The sequence below is a fragment of the Haliotis rubra genome, unplaced genomic scaffold (genome assembly GCF_003918875.1).
Source record: "Haliotis rubra isolate DU_JTF1 unplaced genomic scaffold, ASM391887v1 Scf143, whole genome shotgun sequence".
Classification (NCBI taxonomy): Eukaryota; Metazoa; Mollusca; class Gastropoda; order Lepetellida; family Haliotidae; genus Haliotis; species Haliotis rubra.
The window spans coordinates 1642161-1661273 of NW_025765370.1; the positions used below are offsets into that span (position 1 = coordinate 1642161).

A 19113-nucleotide genomic window follows, 5' to 3' on the forward strand; every position below is an offset into this window, starting at 1 on the left:
ACCGAGTATAGGCAAACTGACTGGCTGACACTGACACCGGCATCGTTATATTTACATGCATATATATAGTGATTGCAGACACGGTTGTTCGTTCCAATATCTGTCTCTCGTGAAGTCATAAAAAGATGAAGCAATAAGAATGGTCGGTGTTACCATGACAACAGTCTCCTCCTCTCCCGTGGTGTTGTGATGGATCTGAGATGATATATCATTATAACATGTTGATCAGGACAAAAACTGACATCATGGTTTATGGGAGGTGGAACTATTCCCGCTATCTAACGGTAAACGGAAGGTCTTTTACTACGTCCTCACTGGTACATCATCATCACCATCATCCTCGTCGCCGTCGTCGTCGTCGTTGTCATCGTCGTCACAATCATCGCCATCATAGTTGTCACCATCATCGTCGTCATCATCATCGTATTTGATATCATCATCACCTTTGCAATTGTTATTACCATCACCATCTTCATCATCATCCTCATCGTCGTCGTCATCATCGTATTTGATATCACCATCACCTTTGCAATTGGTATTACCATCACCATCTTCATCATCATCCTCATCGTCGTCGTCGTCAACATCATCATCATCATCATCATCACCAGCTCAATTCTTAGTATCATTCATCGCTGATCCGAATGGGTGTCCCTGAATCTTCTACACTGTGGAATGCGTACTGCTAAAAGCGTTTTATAACCGCACTCACTCACTCCTCGTATCTGAATGAGTACATGCATAGTGGAGTGAGTGAGTGAGTTAAGTTTTAAGCAATATTCTAGCTATATGGCTGCGGTCGGTAAATAATCGAGTCTGGACCAGACAGTCCAGTGATCAACAGCATGAGCATCGATCTACGCAATTGGGATACGATGCGAATCTGACCACCCGACCCCTTTAGTCGCCTCTTACGTCAAGCATGGGTTGATGAAGATCAATTCTAACCCGGATCTTCACGGGTAGCATATTTGGGTAGGTGGCAGGATAGACTATACATGTTTCCATGCCATTGCTATGTATGGTTACGGTGATTCGTGGTTTTCCTGGTTCTGATTTGTAGGTGAATATTTACCATTACATAGTTTAAGCTGGTAATAGTGTTGTCTGTGGCAACATGCTACACTTTCTCGAATGAAAACAAATATTTCAATCTCAGCAAATGTCATGATTTGTAGCTTGAAATAGAAAAAGAACTGAAACCTTTGTTCAGTCATTTCTACCAAGAAAAGATATTTCGAAATCATTCATGTTAAACATACGTAAAACATCTAGTGTTCGTGAGAATGATGATTATATAGTGTTCTGCTCTTAATCTGTATTAGTCCGCTCATGTACTCTTACTAAGCTCACCTGGCGAACCCCAACCGTCACGGAAGTGTATCATCACGACAAGACAGTGAACGTGTACACACAACTGTAGGTGTATTTATTCGCCCGGTTATCGGCAGGGCTATTTCCTTATTGTCTCTATACGGTGATAACGATCAGTTCTTTCCGTGAATATTGCTCCAAAATAGTCAGGAAATTAATGCAACATCGTGGTATTTTAATATCAGGACATTTCATAAATAACACGTTTCATATTTCTAAAATTAAACGTGTGCAGGATTGGGTAAGTTTAATAAGTTTAATTAGCCTAAGTGTGTAACTGTTTGACCATTGTATTGTTCTTGTGTAATTTTTATGAACTTACTTAATGATTAGAACAAAATAATTAATCGACACTTACATCAGTACTCTGTTTGTCTCGAACAACCAGATATACATTACATGTTACCTAAGTACAACTGTACTTGGAAGGCCCAGGGGGTCTTGTTTTCAGCAAACAAACTCATATTTCAAACACGTACGTTATTGCTATTTCAATCCCTACAATATTATAAGTATTAATGACATTATGAATGACAATTCAGGGCCTAGCACAGATTCTTCAATGCCCTGGAGAACCAATCTATATTGATATCAATCAAAATATTTCATATTCCTCATGTTCCTCAAAATAGTACGCTGGTAATTATTAAATCGGAATTGTTTTCTTCCGCTTCGTTACATCTGCTCATTATCGGAGGCACTGCGTTGTTCGACCCGTGTCGCGTCTAGTGCGGGTGTATATAGAAACTGTAATTACAGTGAAACACTTTCATATATGGATACGATGAATGCAATTTTAGAAACAGTAATTGTATACGAACCGCAAAGGTGAATTGCATGAACGTAAAGAGGGCGATATATTAACATAGTTTATGCCTATGTTATTTTTTGTCGATTTTTGGATTATTTTAGAAACCGCATTGATTTCTGTATGCATCAATATATGTTTGTTTTTAAAAGTATTTTATCATAGTCAACATTGGGTCAGTTGAAATAATGTCATCAAGTTAATTGGAAAGTATTTGACATTGTTGAGTTTCATACTGTATTTGTATTAATTATAATAATAATTAATTAGTTGGTTAAACTGATCCCAACCTTGTAAAAAAGATCTATTTCCATTTTTTGTTCTTTACTTGTAGACCTGTGAAGATCCGGAGTAGAATAGGTCTTCAACAACCATGCTTGCCACAAAAGGCAACTATACTTGTGGTCGGGTGGTCAGGCTCGCTGACTTGGTTGACACATGTCATCGGTTCCCAATTGCGCAGATCGATGGTCATGATGTTGATCACTGGATTGTCTGATCCAGACTCGAGTATTTACAAACTGCCGCCATGTAGCTGGACTATTGGTGAGTGCGGTCTGTAAATAATCGAGTCTGGATCAGACAATCCAGTGATCAACATCATGAGCATCGAAGTACGCAATTGAGATACGATGACATGTGTCAACCAAGTCAGCGAGCTGACCACCCGATCCCGTTAGTCGCCTCTTACGATAAGCATGGGTTGCTGAAGACGAACTCTAACCCGGACAAGCTTAAACCTTTTTGCAAACACCCAGTGTTATTACTGATATTCAAAGGTCCGGACATAAAATTTTATGAGTTGTTTTGTCCTATGTCAAATAGAACCTATGTCCAAGGATAGTTAAAATTGGGTATTCTCTTTCACTGACGTTTTAGAATCATTGAACTGAGTCTCTGTCCTGTCGAAAAAGCCTAACACTTAGTCTCTGACAAAGACAAACTCTGAGAGAAGCAAAGACAAACTCTGAGAGAAGTAAAGACAAACGCTGAGAGAAGTAAAGACAAACTCTGAGACAAGCAAAGACAAACTCTGAGAGATGCAAAGACAAACTCTGAGAGAAGCAAAGAGCTCTATTTAAATTGAAAAGGAGCCCCAGTGAGAAGGGTTATTCAGAACCTGGGAAATCTAGACTTGATTAATTGAGAGCGTTTGCATTACAGTCTGCTCTGGGTCGAAGGGGAGATAATATGGTTCTGGGACCGTCAGGCAGACAACTGTTCCCAATACATTTCCCTCTCCGTCTGGAGTCAGGAAAACAAGCCGCCACGTGGAGTCTTGATGGCGAGACAAATAATTCAGTCACATCAGTAAATGTGTGTCGTTATTAAACTGAAACACAAGATTTAACTATAAATAACTGCTCGGTGCTCGTTCTAAATGAGTATTGTCACATTGATTTGGTGTCGTGTTTACAGACGCTGTATGACGTAGTGCACAGTAAGTGGTATACCCCTCATGACTACAGTCAGGTGGCGGTGGACAAATCTGCTCAGTACCGAAAGTTGTTATAAATACAAATTTTATTTTACATGTTGGACATGTTCACAACTGTGAGCACAATAGCACCTTGTCTTCTTCAGTCTGCTAGCTGGTAGAGAGCTTTCTTAGACCACTCCATTTATCACTTAAAGTTGTCGTGTTGCTAGGCAACCAGGTATCGCCCTACGGCAACAGAAAATTGACTTCCTGTACTCATGTTTTAGCTATACTTTGTGTCGGTGCTGAGTAGTCAACGTTGTTACTGTCGGTGGGGATGTTTCAGTCACTGAGAGCTGCGTTAATCTAATGGTCGTCAATACAACGTGGAACTGTGTCGACTGTTGTTAAGAGTAGCATCAAACGTGCTACAGGAAGTGTTTGTTGACATATGCGAGCGAATAAGGGTTTACGCCGCTTTTAGTACAAGTGAGTGAGTGAGTTTAGTTTTACGCCGCTTTTAGTACAAGTGAGTGAGTTTTGTTTTACGCCGCTTTTAGTACAAGTGAGTGAGTGAGTTTAGTTTTACGCCGCTTTTAGTACAACTGAGTGAGTTTAGTTTTACGCCGCTTTTAGTACAAGTGAGTGAATGAGTTTAGTTTTACGCCGCTTTTAGTACAAGTGAGTGAGTGAGTTTACTTTTACGCCGCTTTTAGCAATATTCTAGCAATATCACGGCGGAGGACACCAGAAATGGGCTTCACACATTGTATCTATGTGGGGAATCGAACCCGGGTCTTCGGCGTGACAAGGGAACGCTTTAACCACTAGGCTACACCACCGCCCCCTTTATTACAAGAAACATGTTACAGGCATTCTTCACTAACATGGATAATTATATCGCTGAACCAGGGCTTTGTGCGTGACCGTTTTACGCTCTTTGTATGCGTGAGTTTAGAATATATAATACACATTACCATTTCTATAATAACAGTGTAGGAACGCTCTGTAATAATAATGGTCGATAATTTTTCTATAGCCAAGAAGTTATAAACAACTCATTTTTCAGAAATCGCAGTATCGGGTTCGATTCCCAACATGGATACACGTGTGTTGATTATGATGTTATAGGCGTGATGTTCCTTTTCAAATTTAAACAATTTTCTGTTGGTAATAACCAGGCTGTAATGTCTCCACATACGTGCATGTAAATTGACAATTCACGGACACCATACAATGGCCTCTGTATCCATAAAACACGCGTTTAGATTCAGCGCATGTATTCACTGTTCTTGAAATTAAAGTTCACCTTGGGCCTCGACAAGCGCTGTTGTACGAGGCGTGTTGAGTGTATATATTTACTATGTTGTGTCTTCCGTAATTGTTTTCACACACTACCTCGCTGTATTAAATCATTGGCCGCGTTACAAGACAGATACACACAACTTGCCCAAATATTGGTCTTAGAGGAGTGTAAACAATGTCCCGACATTATGGTACAGGAATTTAACCAGTTGGACGTTGCTAAGCTATCCGTTGCTGATGGCGTTAATATCTAAGGTGAAAACAACAGATAAATAAATCATGATTAATCTGGGAACGAATGAATAAATGAAAAGGTGGATAAATGACTAGACGACAGAGTGAATGAATGAAAGGATGAATGGATCAACGAAGGAAGGAAGGAATGAGAAAATAAATAAGGGAGAAAGGAATGAGAGAATGAATAAATAGGCAGTAATAGAGTGAGAAATGACGACGGTATATTAAAACAAAGAATATATAGATAAATAAGATTATCCCACTTTTACATTGACAATCGTCAACCATCTGTCAAGCCCAGTCACTTCACACCCTGTCGTCAGTCGACCCACTGTAGTCATTCCTAGAAGCGATCTGGCAGTGGGAATGACACTTATATTACTTAAACCCTCCGGGAGCGATGTCTTTATATATGTAGGTAATTGTAGATCTGCCGTGACCCCCGGGGGAGTATACTGGGTGGGGGAGGTGACACTGACCCCCTTCTATCACGATATACACAAGTGGTGATGAGACAAGCTACCCCTGAAAGGGGGGACTTCTCCACAAAGTCACGAGCACACTTACGTATAGCGGAGCTTTAGAGGTCAGACATTGAGGCCGTCCAGTACACAAGCAAGATCGATAGATTCCGACGCTGTTGGTAGCGTATTCCATCACTTATGACGTTCTGTTAAACATGGGAGCATAGCCTAGAGCAACAATATTCTTAGACTTGCACAAGTCTCTGAGATAAAAGTTAATACATGTAGTTTAAATGATAATTTCTAACAAACATCAATAACTGTGCGCTTATCTAGATTTGCCTCTTTAAAGGATAGAATTACTTTACATACAGGCTAAGCATTCAGTACAGCTTTAGAGCAAGGCCACCATATTCCGACCTCACAGCGTTTACATCTGTTATGGTATGATTGAATTAGGTGTGGGATATACGGAGGAAAGACACTGGAAACAAAGCATGACTGTGTACATGTTGATGTTCGCCAAAACGAGGACTCAAGTCAACAAATTCTACCATTTGCAGTTCAATATTGCTCACAGCATCTGACACTCGAGGTAACTCTCGGCTGCACTGGAAACTGAACGTGAAAAGAACTGATAAGTCAAAAGGCCACTAAACCATCAATGCACCAAACATGCACATTTTTTTGGGAAGCGTTTACTCTTAGAACGGATCTTCACTGTGTTGTCAACAAGCTATTCAGTAGCATACAAAAAACCTTATTGTTATCACACACAAAAGACACAATCAATTTGCCCTGCTATCTACCGCCTCATGCATACTGCACCCGTACTGAGAACGTCTTTTCTAATGGATCTGCACATAAACTTATAATGATTAACCGCAGAGACCATAAAAATGAATAAGATTTGGTATTAAATTCTGTCATTTTATCGATCTTACCCCTGTTCCTTCTATTTACGAATTTTAGATGCGTTACAATAATTCGCTTGGGAGAGGCAATTGTAATTTTCTGCTTTAGTTAGGAAGGTGAAAACAGGCAAAATGGCGATGAAGAAAACAACTGCGTGATGCATGTATACTCATGCCAATAATGGTTGTCCCCCTCCCCACCCAACCCCCACATACCACACCCCCACGCCCTCTCCAATTAAAAAAATTGAAGGGGGTGACAACCATTATTGGCATGAGTATATTTGTGTGTATAAACATACACTAGGTGTCGCTTACATTCATAATAAAGAGGTTGTATAACCATCAAACTTCCCCCGTTGTTCATACACCAGGTAATCAGCACGTTGCAATGACAATATCAGTCCCCGTGAAATATTTACCTCGAGTGTCATCTATACAATAACCATTCTGGTATTACAGATATCTAAATCCATCGTCGACAACAACCAAACATCACATTCTAGTCAAAATAGGTTCTAGTGCCGCCACAACAACGTCCCGCCACTGTTGGTTCAATGGGGTAATACCCATAATTGCGTTCATGTCCCCGTTATAGCGCTGCTTTGAGTAAAGTTCATTGGCCGCTGTACAAGGAGGGAGAGTTCACGCGTAATCCCCTTCGAGCCGGTGTTACGGTTCGTCCAACAAAGACGAGCGATGTGTGTAGCAAGCAGTCACCTGTAGTTTTACACAGGTGAACACGGTCTTATCGAGACTCGAAGCATCAGATAACGGACGTATATTATTATCTACATGATGCTCTCTCGGTGTTAGCAGACGACAGTGTTTAAGACCGCGCACGCGCCGACAGACTTAAAAGCAGACGACATGATTGGCGACGGAAGCAGGCAGCAGTGTCACTGGGAGGTTGCAAACGAGAGTTGTGTGTGGAACTAACAACATGCTGTCTAACTGTTGTTAAGAGCTCAGACAAGTGAGGGTTACAAATAGTTGTATGACAGTGAGTTACAAACATCATCGTGACCGGTGTTGCAGTTACATGTCGTCACAGTTGTGGAATACAGTGCCGTGGTGGGGATGTGATACTGGACGACTTCAGCAAACACCATCAACAAAGACCAGCCAGGTGGTCACTTGAGGCTTTGAGATGAAGCGAAGATCAGAGAGCACTTCTGATTTACAAGAAGGTGAGAACTGAATTTATATCTTGTTCCTCATTCAGGATGTGTACAACACACATACTGTCAACCAAATGGTCAACACTTGTACTGAATCACTACAGAAAGATGATCTTAATGAGAGTTACCAAATCCAGTTTAAGTTTATACCGAGTGCATGTATTGATCTGCTATATACCTACTGGACGTACAATCGTGTGTGTATGAAATGAGAAGAATGGTGTATGTGGGCAGTCAAGCGTGAAGTTTGCACTTCCAGTGGGGTTAGGACATGGTGGGGAGTCCAGCCAACCTCAACGACTCATGGAAGAACAATTAAACACAGGCGGTCATCAGACCCTACACAGTTTGTGTTGACAAACCGCAAAAATGCTATCAGTGAAAGTATTTTTATCGAAACCTTTTTTTCGTCTATGATGTCACAGTTTACACAAGTTTGTATGTATGAACGGGCAGATCACCGATAATGAATGAGGGCAGTCATGATGGTGAAATGAAACATTAGTTTCGAACATGGTACTTTTTGTCACTTGCTCCTGTTGTTTCTGTTCTTGAATGAGTCAGGTATATGTGATTGTATCAGGTGATAGATGGTTTGTCACAGACATTCAATAACGTCGGGGACATTTATCACCCCTATATAATGAATTGTTGTACAATATATATGATTTCTTATACATTTCACATATGCAGTGGAGACAGTTTTAAAAGCTTGTTATTTCACATACAATACGGCGCTTTATTGACAGAAATAGCAACATCTCTTGTATAAATCCAACTTGAAAACACGATCGTATATGAGTCACGCCTTCTTTTGGAGAGTTCTGTGGCGAGTCTCCGTCCATGTTTTATCCCAGTGACTTACATCTTGCATGACTCATGTCATTCTATAGAGCTTATAGGTATCGTCTTACCTTCATGCGTGACATGCAATACCTTCACACACAAGTCACGTCTTCCAGTACCTTACACTGTAACTACACATAGCATGCACTTTCTGCATGCAGTCAACGTCTTGAGTTAATGCCTCTCGGTACAGTATATCAGTTATATCTTGGTGTGTCAGTTCGATGTGAAATAAAAAAAGTGAAGTATGTCTTAGACTTTTACTACTTTGGTGAAATGAACGAGCTTGGAATGGTGCTGACAAACCGCGGACTAGATACCGGGGTTCGAACCCACGATCATAGTGTCCTAAAGGGCTAAGGGACGCTACTCTGTAGTTACTTGTGCAACTTACTTTGATTTTGTTTAACAGCTCTCGTCCATTATGTAGTTCCCTGTGATAACACAGCAGTTGTTCTAGGATGAAATATAACTGACCTAAATATCTGGCTATAGCATTTGTAAATCACAACGTATTTTATCCATTTATTTTATATGTTCATATATTTTATCCTGATTTTATCCATATATACCACAGGTCGAAGCATCACCTTTAAACACTGATACAGGCATGGGAGGGACAGTTGGGGGAGGTATAGACTGGTTTGAATCCTGATTGGAAAACACATGTACATGAACAGTCTGCATTAGACCAACAACACAATGGCTAAATCATCACATAATTGTATTAGTAAAACGGCACCATGTACACTATTGTTCATCGGCAATAAACTTCACAATTACCAGTTATTCAAATCCGAGCAAGTGTCAGCTGTTAATATTATCGGCTATATTCATTGCCCGTGTCATAATTAGGCGGTATATGTCCTTGGGCACGGGTCGAGGCCTAAGTCCGCCGCATTGGAAATTAATGGCAATACGATACCAAAGCATCCGTGTTGTCATGTGAACCCCCTACTGCGAGTGCCTGATATTGTCTACCTGTCAACGTGTGATTTAATAGTGTTGTTCCCACCTTGTTATTGATGGGGAGTTTCAGTGTGCAGTATGAAGACAAATTGAACGTCTAAATGACAGGGCTCACATGTCCTGGTTCGGGATAACCTTGGTATTAACCAACGAGGAATTGGTTTGTTTGTTGGTGCTATTGTGAGCCACGATTTCAGAGCGAAATGTATATTTCTGTGACGGATGATTGATGTATGGCACTGAGAAAGTGTAATCCCAAATGACACATGTTAACATTCGTTATAGTCCGCTAGCCTCTGAGGTGAAAGGGGCTGTGCTGTAGCCAAGTGGTTAATGCGTTCGCTCGTCAAGCCGAAGACCCGTGTTCGATTCCCCACATGGGTACAATATGTGAAGCCCAGTTCTGGTGATATTGCTGATATTGCTGGAATATTGCTAAAAACGGCGTAAAACTAAACTAACTAAACTCTGAGGTGGGTGAGTGAGTAAATGTTGCGTTAAGCCGCATCATCAGCGGCATTGCAGCTACTCGCGGCTTCAGCCTCTGGGGGTCTGGCTAGTTATCTCCGTGGGGTATTTGTTTTTAACGCCGCTTTTAGCAAATATTACAGCTATACCACCTCAGTCTGCAAATTACCAGATCTGGACCAGACATTCCAGTGATTGATAGCATGAATATCGATTCATGTAACCAGTCTACCAGTTACCGAGTCACCGATCCATGTAACCAGTCTTCCAGTTACCGAGTCACCGATCCATGTAACCAGTCTACCAGTCACCGAGTCACCGATCCATGTAACCAGTCTACCAGTTACCGAGTCGCCGATCCATGTAACCAGTCTACCAGTTACCGAGTCACCGATCCATGTAACCAGTCTACCAGTTACCGAGTCGCCGATCCATGTAACCAGTCTACCAGTTACCGAGTCACCGACCCAAACCTGCCGATCAAATCAGCACAAACTCACAGGCTGCTGGTGATCTAAAGCACTACCCGGAATCCCCACGGCTTTTAGAAATGTTAGATTAACTTTAAACAAATTATTCTAGTTATTACATATTTAACACAATTATTAAGCCCTAAATAGACCACCGATTCTAACACTCCATGCACGGTAGTGTACAGGATGATCAAGTATTTCTCTCGTCACTTTGGCTGGCGCAGTTACTATGGTGAATGGGGAAAATTCATGACCAGCGGATCCTGGTAGCCAGGGGGCACAACTCTGTATTTCTGGTTCTCCCAGGCACTGACGCGATATTGATGGAATATTACCAACAACCGCTAAAGACAATACCCATTCAACTGAACCACGGTGAGAACTCTGGTGGAAGTGTTAGTTCTATGTGTCTGGTGTTCAGCGTCACTTATGTGGTTGCCAACAGCGTCACTTATGTGGTTGCCAACATGATTTGTGATTACATTGGCACTAGCTGATATTTATACAACCATGTTGAAATAGATCTGATAAAAAATATTTGATGTTGTATATCTCAGATGACATCTGACTTTCTCATTTCGGAAGTATTTGAAGTATTTGAGTGCTGCTGATATCCATTCTGGATCACATTAATAAGCAGTAGACATATAATTTATGAGGCCATGATAAACAGCAGTCAATGAGAAGCTTCGAACCTTGTTAGGGTTGACTTCTACATGCTTTAAGGTAGGCTAATGGTTAAAGCGTTCGCTCGTGACGCCGAGATCCCGGGTTCGATTCCCCGCAAGGCTATACTCTGTAAGCCCGGGTCTGGTATCACCGGCCTTATATTGTTGGGATATGACGCTGAAAATAGCGTAAATCCATGCTCAGTCACTCAATATATACTAGCCACATAAAGAAACTGTGCATTGTCAAAATATTATCCCAGTTGATAAATGTCAACAACGTATTGCACGTCTCGAGGACGAACCCACTGACGTCACGGAACGTGGCACGTGCATGCATGTTGGATACATGTCACTAATCTCTGAGTTTCAATCCTTATGTGTCTACACAGGTTCGATAAATTTAGATTTTAAATTTTTGTATGCACAGTTTCTTTATGTGCCTAGTATACAATAATGTTCTGATATCTTCATTTATATCAATGAGATTCTAATGTATGATGCGTGTTGCATTGTGAGAAAAAGTAGTCGTATATTGTTTCCATTGATAGTTTTGTACTAGCTCAATCCAAAACGTTTGGTGTTTGATGTGAACGTTTAATTGCGAGCCGAAGACCATTGTGGCTACTTTACTGTAAAATGCGTCTCTTTATTAAAAGTTTAATAATCTCACCAGTGTGTGACCTTAATGCCACGTACACCATGTGATTCAGTTAACATATGGTATATAAACATCGTACAAAGAAAGCATATGCTGATGAAATGTGTTTGATAAATGAAATATGTTTGTCACGATGAACGTTTTGGTCTGATGACTCGGCAACAGATGATAGTTTTATAATGTCGAAAATACATACCGTAATAATCTGTATATTTTACTGGGCTAAAATACACACACATTAACTGACACAACGGGATACAACTTAATTAACATCAAAGCGGCGTAAAACCACATGCACTCATTTCCATTATTACTCACATGCCTAACACGCAGGGAGTAGAAACTTTCTCCACGCACCGTCTTTATCTAGGTCAACTGTGGGCGTTCCTGATAGCCCCTGCCGTGATATTGCTCGAATATTGCTAAAAGCAGCGTAAATCTAAAATCATTCACTCACTCATCCTGGGGGATAGAATTCCGGGTTAAAATATGTCCTGGGAGTTCCGTTAGTCGAGCAATATGGGTATAGGTTGGGCACAATGTTGCTATCAATTCTTGCTCGTGCTACCATCCTGTGTTTCGCTTGACTCGATTACTTACAGCTTCAGCAAACCGTGCTTATCGTAAGAGGCGACTAACGGGATCGGGTTGTCAGGCTCGCTGACTTGGTTGACACGTCATCGTATCACAATTACGTAGATCGATGCTCATGCTGTTGATCACCGGATTGTCTGGTCAAGACTCGATTATTTTCAGACCGCCGCCATATAGCTGGAATATTGCTAAATGCGACGCAAAACTGAACTCACTCACTCACTCATTACAGTGTTGTAAAAATATCGTTATGTTTACTGGGATACGAGACGACTTCAGCACAGTCAATTGCAGGGAATGGTTTCTGATTTCTGTCTGTCCAGTCACTGAATGTACTAGCAACAACGGGTTACCCTGACATTGTACAGTGCACAGTGACATTATATATGAGACAGCAAACCTGCCGCTGCACCTTTCATACAGGTATGCAGCCATCTGTAGACGGGCTCCTCCCGGTCTCCATGAACCCCCGCGTCCTCATTGTTCAGATGCTTCCCCCATTACGAAGCAGGTAGTTGAGGTTGGGATGGAGCATGCTGTTGCAGCCTGTTATGGCGATAATTGGGACGTGATAAAACATACACGTCCATGAAACTCATTCACTCAGCTGGGGTTAGGGAGGGGTAACGTTTCCCCATATTACAGTAATGACGTGATAGTATGTTGGAATGGAATCGGCTGTTTCTGATTGTAATATTTTCTTCAACACTTAATTTACGCTAATGACTGTCGGGCAGTCTGTTTCAACCACTTTAGACGAACGCACCATTCCAAACTTGTTTTCATCCTCATTGCCATCAGTCTTTATAATGGCCAGCTAAAGAACAGCGTCGAAAAGTATATTCGTTGGATTTAACTTTTGACGTATTCTGGTTCAGTATCGTCGTTAGGTAAATACTAGAAGTCGTAAATAGTCGCGATGACTTGTGTATTAAGTTTTGATAATGAAACTAAATAACTGAGAAATTAGACTAGTAAAGAACAAAACTGAAAGGGTTAAAAACATTCTTTGAATTGAGTAATATGAGTATTGGTTGGGCACAATGCTGAAATCAAATGTTGCTTATGCTATAGTGGTTAACTTGACCCGATTACTTTCTAAACAACTTAATCTGATGTACTAAATGAGAGCAACGTTGAACATCAAGACACACAAATCCACGACGATCGTGGGTACGACTTTTATATATTCAATAAAAACGTGTCTGGTCTTGAAACAGACAGGTCAGCAACAGGTCCCTGTTTGGCCCTCTACCAAGCAAGCTGAAGCGATTAGCAGTTATTGATGAGTGGCACCTCGTCATATACAAGACGATTACTGATTTCAGCTAGATGTTTGTGATAGGTTTTATACTGAACATAAGATAGACATTTTGTCTTGCTTGTATCATTTGATACCCGGGTAATATTTCACAGGGTGCAGCGAAGAGAGAGCACCTGTGTCAGGGATAAATCCCCGAGTGATCATGATTTCTTTTAACTTAACAATGGCGGTGTCGGGCAGAGAGAAGGGCCAGTGTGTGTTGGGTCACCATGACCAGTGACGTAATATGGGACAATGAAACACTTCTTGTGTAAACCGACGACACGTTACGTTATACCATCATTCAGCCAAGTGATTATAGCCCTGTAGACTAAGGCTTAGTCTCTGAATATGTATAATTTTGATAGTAACAAACAAGCCCATTTATATTGAAAAGGAGCCCTAGGGAGACCAGAGATTCAGACCTGAGGAAACCTAGACTTGCTTTATTTAGGGCTTTAGCACTGCAGAGAAGGCTTGGCAGTGGGGAAAATAATGTGGTTCAGGGACTGTGAGACAGACTAATAGCCCTGTTGTAGCTCATTGCTTTACAAGCATGGGTTACTGAAGATCAATTCTAACCCGGGCCTTCACGGGTTTCTCAAGACAGCCTGTGGGCCACATGTTTTTATTCCGGAAGTCATGGCGACTCGGTGTTTCTTTGATTTTCATCCCCTCGGTCAGCAGTATTCCAGCATGAATACGCTGATGGGGTGGTTGTCGGCACAGGTACTACAGATGTGTACCGCAAAATACATATTCCACTACTATATAGTTATTCCCGTTCAGGGGCGGTCGGGTAGCTTAGTGGTTAAACCTTCACTTACAATGTTGAAGCCCACTCTGGTGTCCCAGGCCAGGTGCGATTCCCCATATGGGTACAATGTGTGAAGCCCATTTCTGGTGTCCACGTGATATTGTGTCCACGTGATATTGCTGGAATATTGATAAAAGTGGCATAAAACTAAACTCACTCACTAATCCCGTTCAGCTGATTGCGGGTGGTATTGTGCACCGCGAAATATTTGTTACTGTGTAAGCTCGTTTCTTATATAACGCAATCAAATGTATCTAATACAACAGTATGAGAGTTCATGAATACGTCACACTTCAGAATGGACCCGTCCCTGGGTACGTTTCTGTATTCATTATACCCGGGGTACATATCAGTAGTACCCGTGCTGACAACGACCCCTTTAGCCTTAATAACGGTGAGAGCGCCCTTGGTGCTCGATCAACCTACCCCGCAAAGATACAGCCCGGACCCCTTTCTAAACACGGTACTGCCTCGTAACTCCGTCTTGAACAAGGACTTACGACAGCCGATGAGCTGTAATACCTTTTTGTCAGAGCCATCATTATGCTTTAAACTTTAAACCCGTCACTAAAATTAGCCACTGATTCGAATTTCATTCCCGTGCGGTTGGGGGTGGCGAGGTATTGTTTGACGTCAATGATGTGGGACATTGAGATTGTGACGTCACTTACCAAAATATGCTATGCTAGGGACGGGTTTAGGGAAGTTCTGGTTGTTGAATTGAGGCAGAATCGTAATTTCGTTTCAGATAAATATCGTCCGGTTTGCGGGGTTTCCGGATAAATGGGAGTCTACTGTAGCATGTTAACTTCAACTTTCAGTGAGAGACATTTCTGCGGTTCTGTCAACTCCAGTGGAACCCCAATATCCGGAAACCTCCCGTTCAGGACGGTATATACGTGTCCGCATTAGCAAGGTTCGACTCTACACACAATCACCTATTCTCCCTTTTTGACCGACCTTGTCTCGAAAGAATGTCCGTTGTATAAAGATGTGTCATCTTGACCAGTGGGGGGATTCATGCGGATATTCTGCAGACAAACCTATAACATAATCATGGTAAATCTATAACTCGAACCCACGGTGATACATTTCTGGCACGCAAAGTTTCTCTTGATGATTACATATAGGACGCTTATCATCTTGTGCTCCAACGCAATATCCGATATAATTTCCTTAACTATCGGGCTTAGACTGCAAGGCTAATATCTTCGTCACCTCTGAACCATACGAACCGATTCAGTCAACATCATCGTCATCATCATCATGAGTAATACATTTGTAGAGTGCCCAATATCAACAAGATGCTCAGTCGCGTTAACGGCAAATTAGGTGCAAAGCGTAGACATTTTTATCCCGGTTAACAGTCATATGACTATCTTATCCCACCGGGTACCCTTTTACTGCTGGTTGAACACAGGCAAGCAATCACGTGCCTAATGTGAGACCACATGTGTCACATGTGCTTCGTTGTGGGCAGGACTGAAGTCCCAGAAACTCTGAGGAGTCAAGCTGCCAAACACGGTCATCCATGAATCACTATCCACAAGTAACGCAAAATATCCCCACCATCAAGGTACATATTGTCACTGCCGGTGTCTTAGCTCTCTTTCTATATAAAGTGAAGACCCCAACAGCGACACGATTTGTATTGATGCTAATTGTATTGCGTTACAAGCCCTTGCGTCACTGTCAAGATGATGACGCGATCATATGAGGATGTTGTGGAGGCGAAGAAGGGATGAGGCGAGCCCCTGAATATATATGGTTTTGATTGTAACAAAGGAACCCATTTAAATTGAAAAGGAGCCGTGAGTAGGGAGAAGCTGGGGAAATCTAGACTTGCTTCATTTAGGACTTTAGCATTGCGGGGGTGGGGAGGGGGGGCTTAGCAGTAGGGAAAATAATGTGGTTCAGGGACTGTGAGACAGACTAGGGGAGGGTTTAGCAGTAGGGAAAATAATGTGGTTCAGGGACTGTGAGACAGACTAGGGGAGGGTTTAGAAGTAGGGAAAATAATGTGGTTCAGGGACTGTGAGACAGACTAGGGAGGGGAGGGTTTAGCAGTAGGGTTTAGGAAAATAATGTGGTTCAGGGACTGTGAGACAGACTAGGGGAGGGTTTAGAAATAGGGAAAATAATGTGGTTCAGGGACTGTGAGACAGACTAGGGGAGGGTTTAGCTGTAGGGAAAATAATGTGGTTCAGGGACTGTGAGACAGACTAGGGGAGGGTTTAGCTGTAGGGAAAATAATGTGGTTCAGGGACTGTGAGACAGACTAGGGGAGGGTTTAGCAGTAGGGAAAATAATGTGGTTCAGGGACTGTGAGACAGACTAGGGGAGGGTTTAGCAGTAGGGAAAATAATGTGGTTCAGGGACTGTGAGACAGACTAGGGGAGGGTTTAGCAGTAGGGAAAATGATGTGGTTCAGGGACTGTGAGACAGACTTGGGGAGGGTTTAGCTGTAGGGAAAATAATGTGGTTCAGGGACTGTGAGACAGACTGGGATGAGGCCTCAGCTGGCCCTCTCTGAGCAGCGTCTGTTGCTGGATCTGAAATTGCATGTAATCAGTGACCAAGAGAACAAATCTATGGTCGCCGTGATTGTTTGGGATCACACAGCTTCCTTGCCCCTAATAACGGTAATCAGTGGGGACAGGCTCCAGCATGCGAACTGCGACAGCATGTGGCTTCGTAATTGGTTCTTGTCATGTGGTGGATGTTGATATCGTCATGTCAAGGACGCTGTGTGTGAAATATTCTTTAGTCCCTCATGCTGATAGGAAGAAACACGGAAAATATTGCGATCATGTTCCTGATAACTGAGATTTGAAGTTCAAATAGACGACGGCTTGACATGAAACTTCCTCTGCTCAGACATGTTAATCTGCAACGATTCGGCCGAAGATTATCGCAATTTGAATCATGCCTATAAAAGATCAGGCTTTCAATGGACATAAAGTGTAAATGTTGCAATTTTCTCCCTTTTGATGGAATCAAGACGCAAGTAATATTTTCGTGTGTTATGAAGACGTTTATGACATTCATATACTCTTTTAACGTTTATTCAGGTATAAACGTGAGAAGCGTTGCGCACACACGCTTGTGGAATTCACGCAAAGTGTGGAAACCGTTTGTTACGTTTATACCCCCCAAAACGCAAATATACTGATGATATTTGTTGAAAATACCTCAAAAATAATCATTTCATACACTGTCTGTTTAATGATTGGAACCACGTGACTGCAGACCGCAATCATCGACAAGGATGTGGCACAAACCCCGGCCTTCCTATTATCTGGCAATCCGAAAACAATAGTCCATTGTCCTTGTTATTAAAGCACCACAAACAAGTGTCCACACCCAGCTCTCTTACCTTCAGCTCTAGAAATATCACAGCTAATAGGTAACCCAACACTCATTAACGCTACTCGAATTTTGTCCCCTTCTAATTAAGCCTAGAGCAAAAACTGGACCCTGTCTTATGAGATTATGCTATTAATTCTCGCTACGCATCGTCACAGAACCCGTCCAGACAGCGCCAGGTCTTACGGTGGTGACATATTTCTTTCCTAGCTGATTTAATTGTCGGTAACCCTTAAGAGGGTCTAACACATGTTATATTTGGGATTACGTTTTTCTCGGTAAAGTACAGATTCTATTGTTGGGTTGGGTCCCATCCGGGATTCGAACCCACACTGTGCTGGCGATAATGTGCCTGACTCTGAGGATGTGGGTTCGAATCCCGGATGGACCTCGCCCAACTAAAGTACTATCATCTGTACTTTACTGAGAAAGTGTAATCTTTAATACACCATAGGTTACATTTGACTACTTTCTAAATGGCAATGTGAATTCACATAAAAAAGTCGACTTGAAGCTGATTAGTTATCACAGATACCCGATCACAGATATAATTCAGCTCCAGCGTTAACTGTCAACAGGGTGTTTAGTCCGACCTCAGATCCAAAGTTTTGAGAAAAAAAGTCTGAATGTTTTTGAGTTACACGCATAATATACCATGTGCCGTTTTCAACAACGAAACAGTACAAAGACTCAATAAACCATAAATCATGCATTTAATATTAATGAATGCTATCAATAATAAATGTGTTTTTCAATACTGTTGTTCCACACGAATACCTTCTGTTGTTTGTAACTTCCCTGGCTAATATGATTCTGTTGGTCTCTCTGAGCGCTATAGCAACGTGATGCTTGTACCCTCAGTGTTTTGTGAAGTGTTTTGGTATTTGCAAATCGGTTTCCGATGGTAACTGCTTCTTGACTGCGCTTCAGAGTAAATTATTTAGCGCCACATGTTTATTCATCAAACATAACTTAACCGTGTTTGAACAAATAATATTGGACATCTTTAAAGATAGATATGAACGTTTACAGGTCTCCAATCAAAAGACTTCGACAATGATGGTCAGTATAGAGCTGGTGTTGGACGAGTGAGTATAGTTTTACTGTTAGCAGTAGTCCAACAATATCACGGGTGGGTCGCCAGAAATGTGCTTCAAACATTGTACCCATTGAGGAAATGGAATCCTTGAACATGCCTGGAGAATCATTAAGATACCCCGTAGCCCCCAATATGCCTGAAATCTA

General features: G+C 41.8%; 2 protein-coding genes across 4 annotated transcripts in view; one reads left to right on the forward strand and one right to left on the reverse strand.

Annotated features, from left to right (window-relative positions):
- The window catches only part of LOC124269231 (myogenesis-regulating glycosidase-like), a 121841-nt gene that overhangs the window by 72346 nt on the left and 30382 nt on the right, over positions 1-19113 (reverse strand). The gene's annotated exons all lie outside the window — the stretch shown is intronic.
- Positions 7229-19113, forward strand: part of LOC124269233 — a 30214-nt gene continuing 18329 nt past the window's right edge. Inside the window, exon 1 of the mRNA XM_046704251.1 lies at positions 7229-7712. Coding sequence (XP_046560207.1) covers positions 7673-7712 — 40 coding nt within the window. The 5' untranslated portion in view covers positions 7229-7672. The remainder of the gene's footprint in view (positions 7713-19113) is intronic.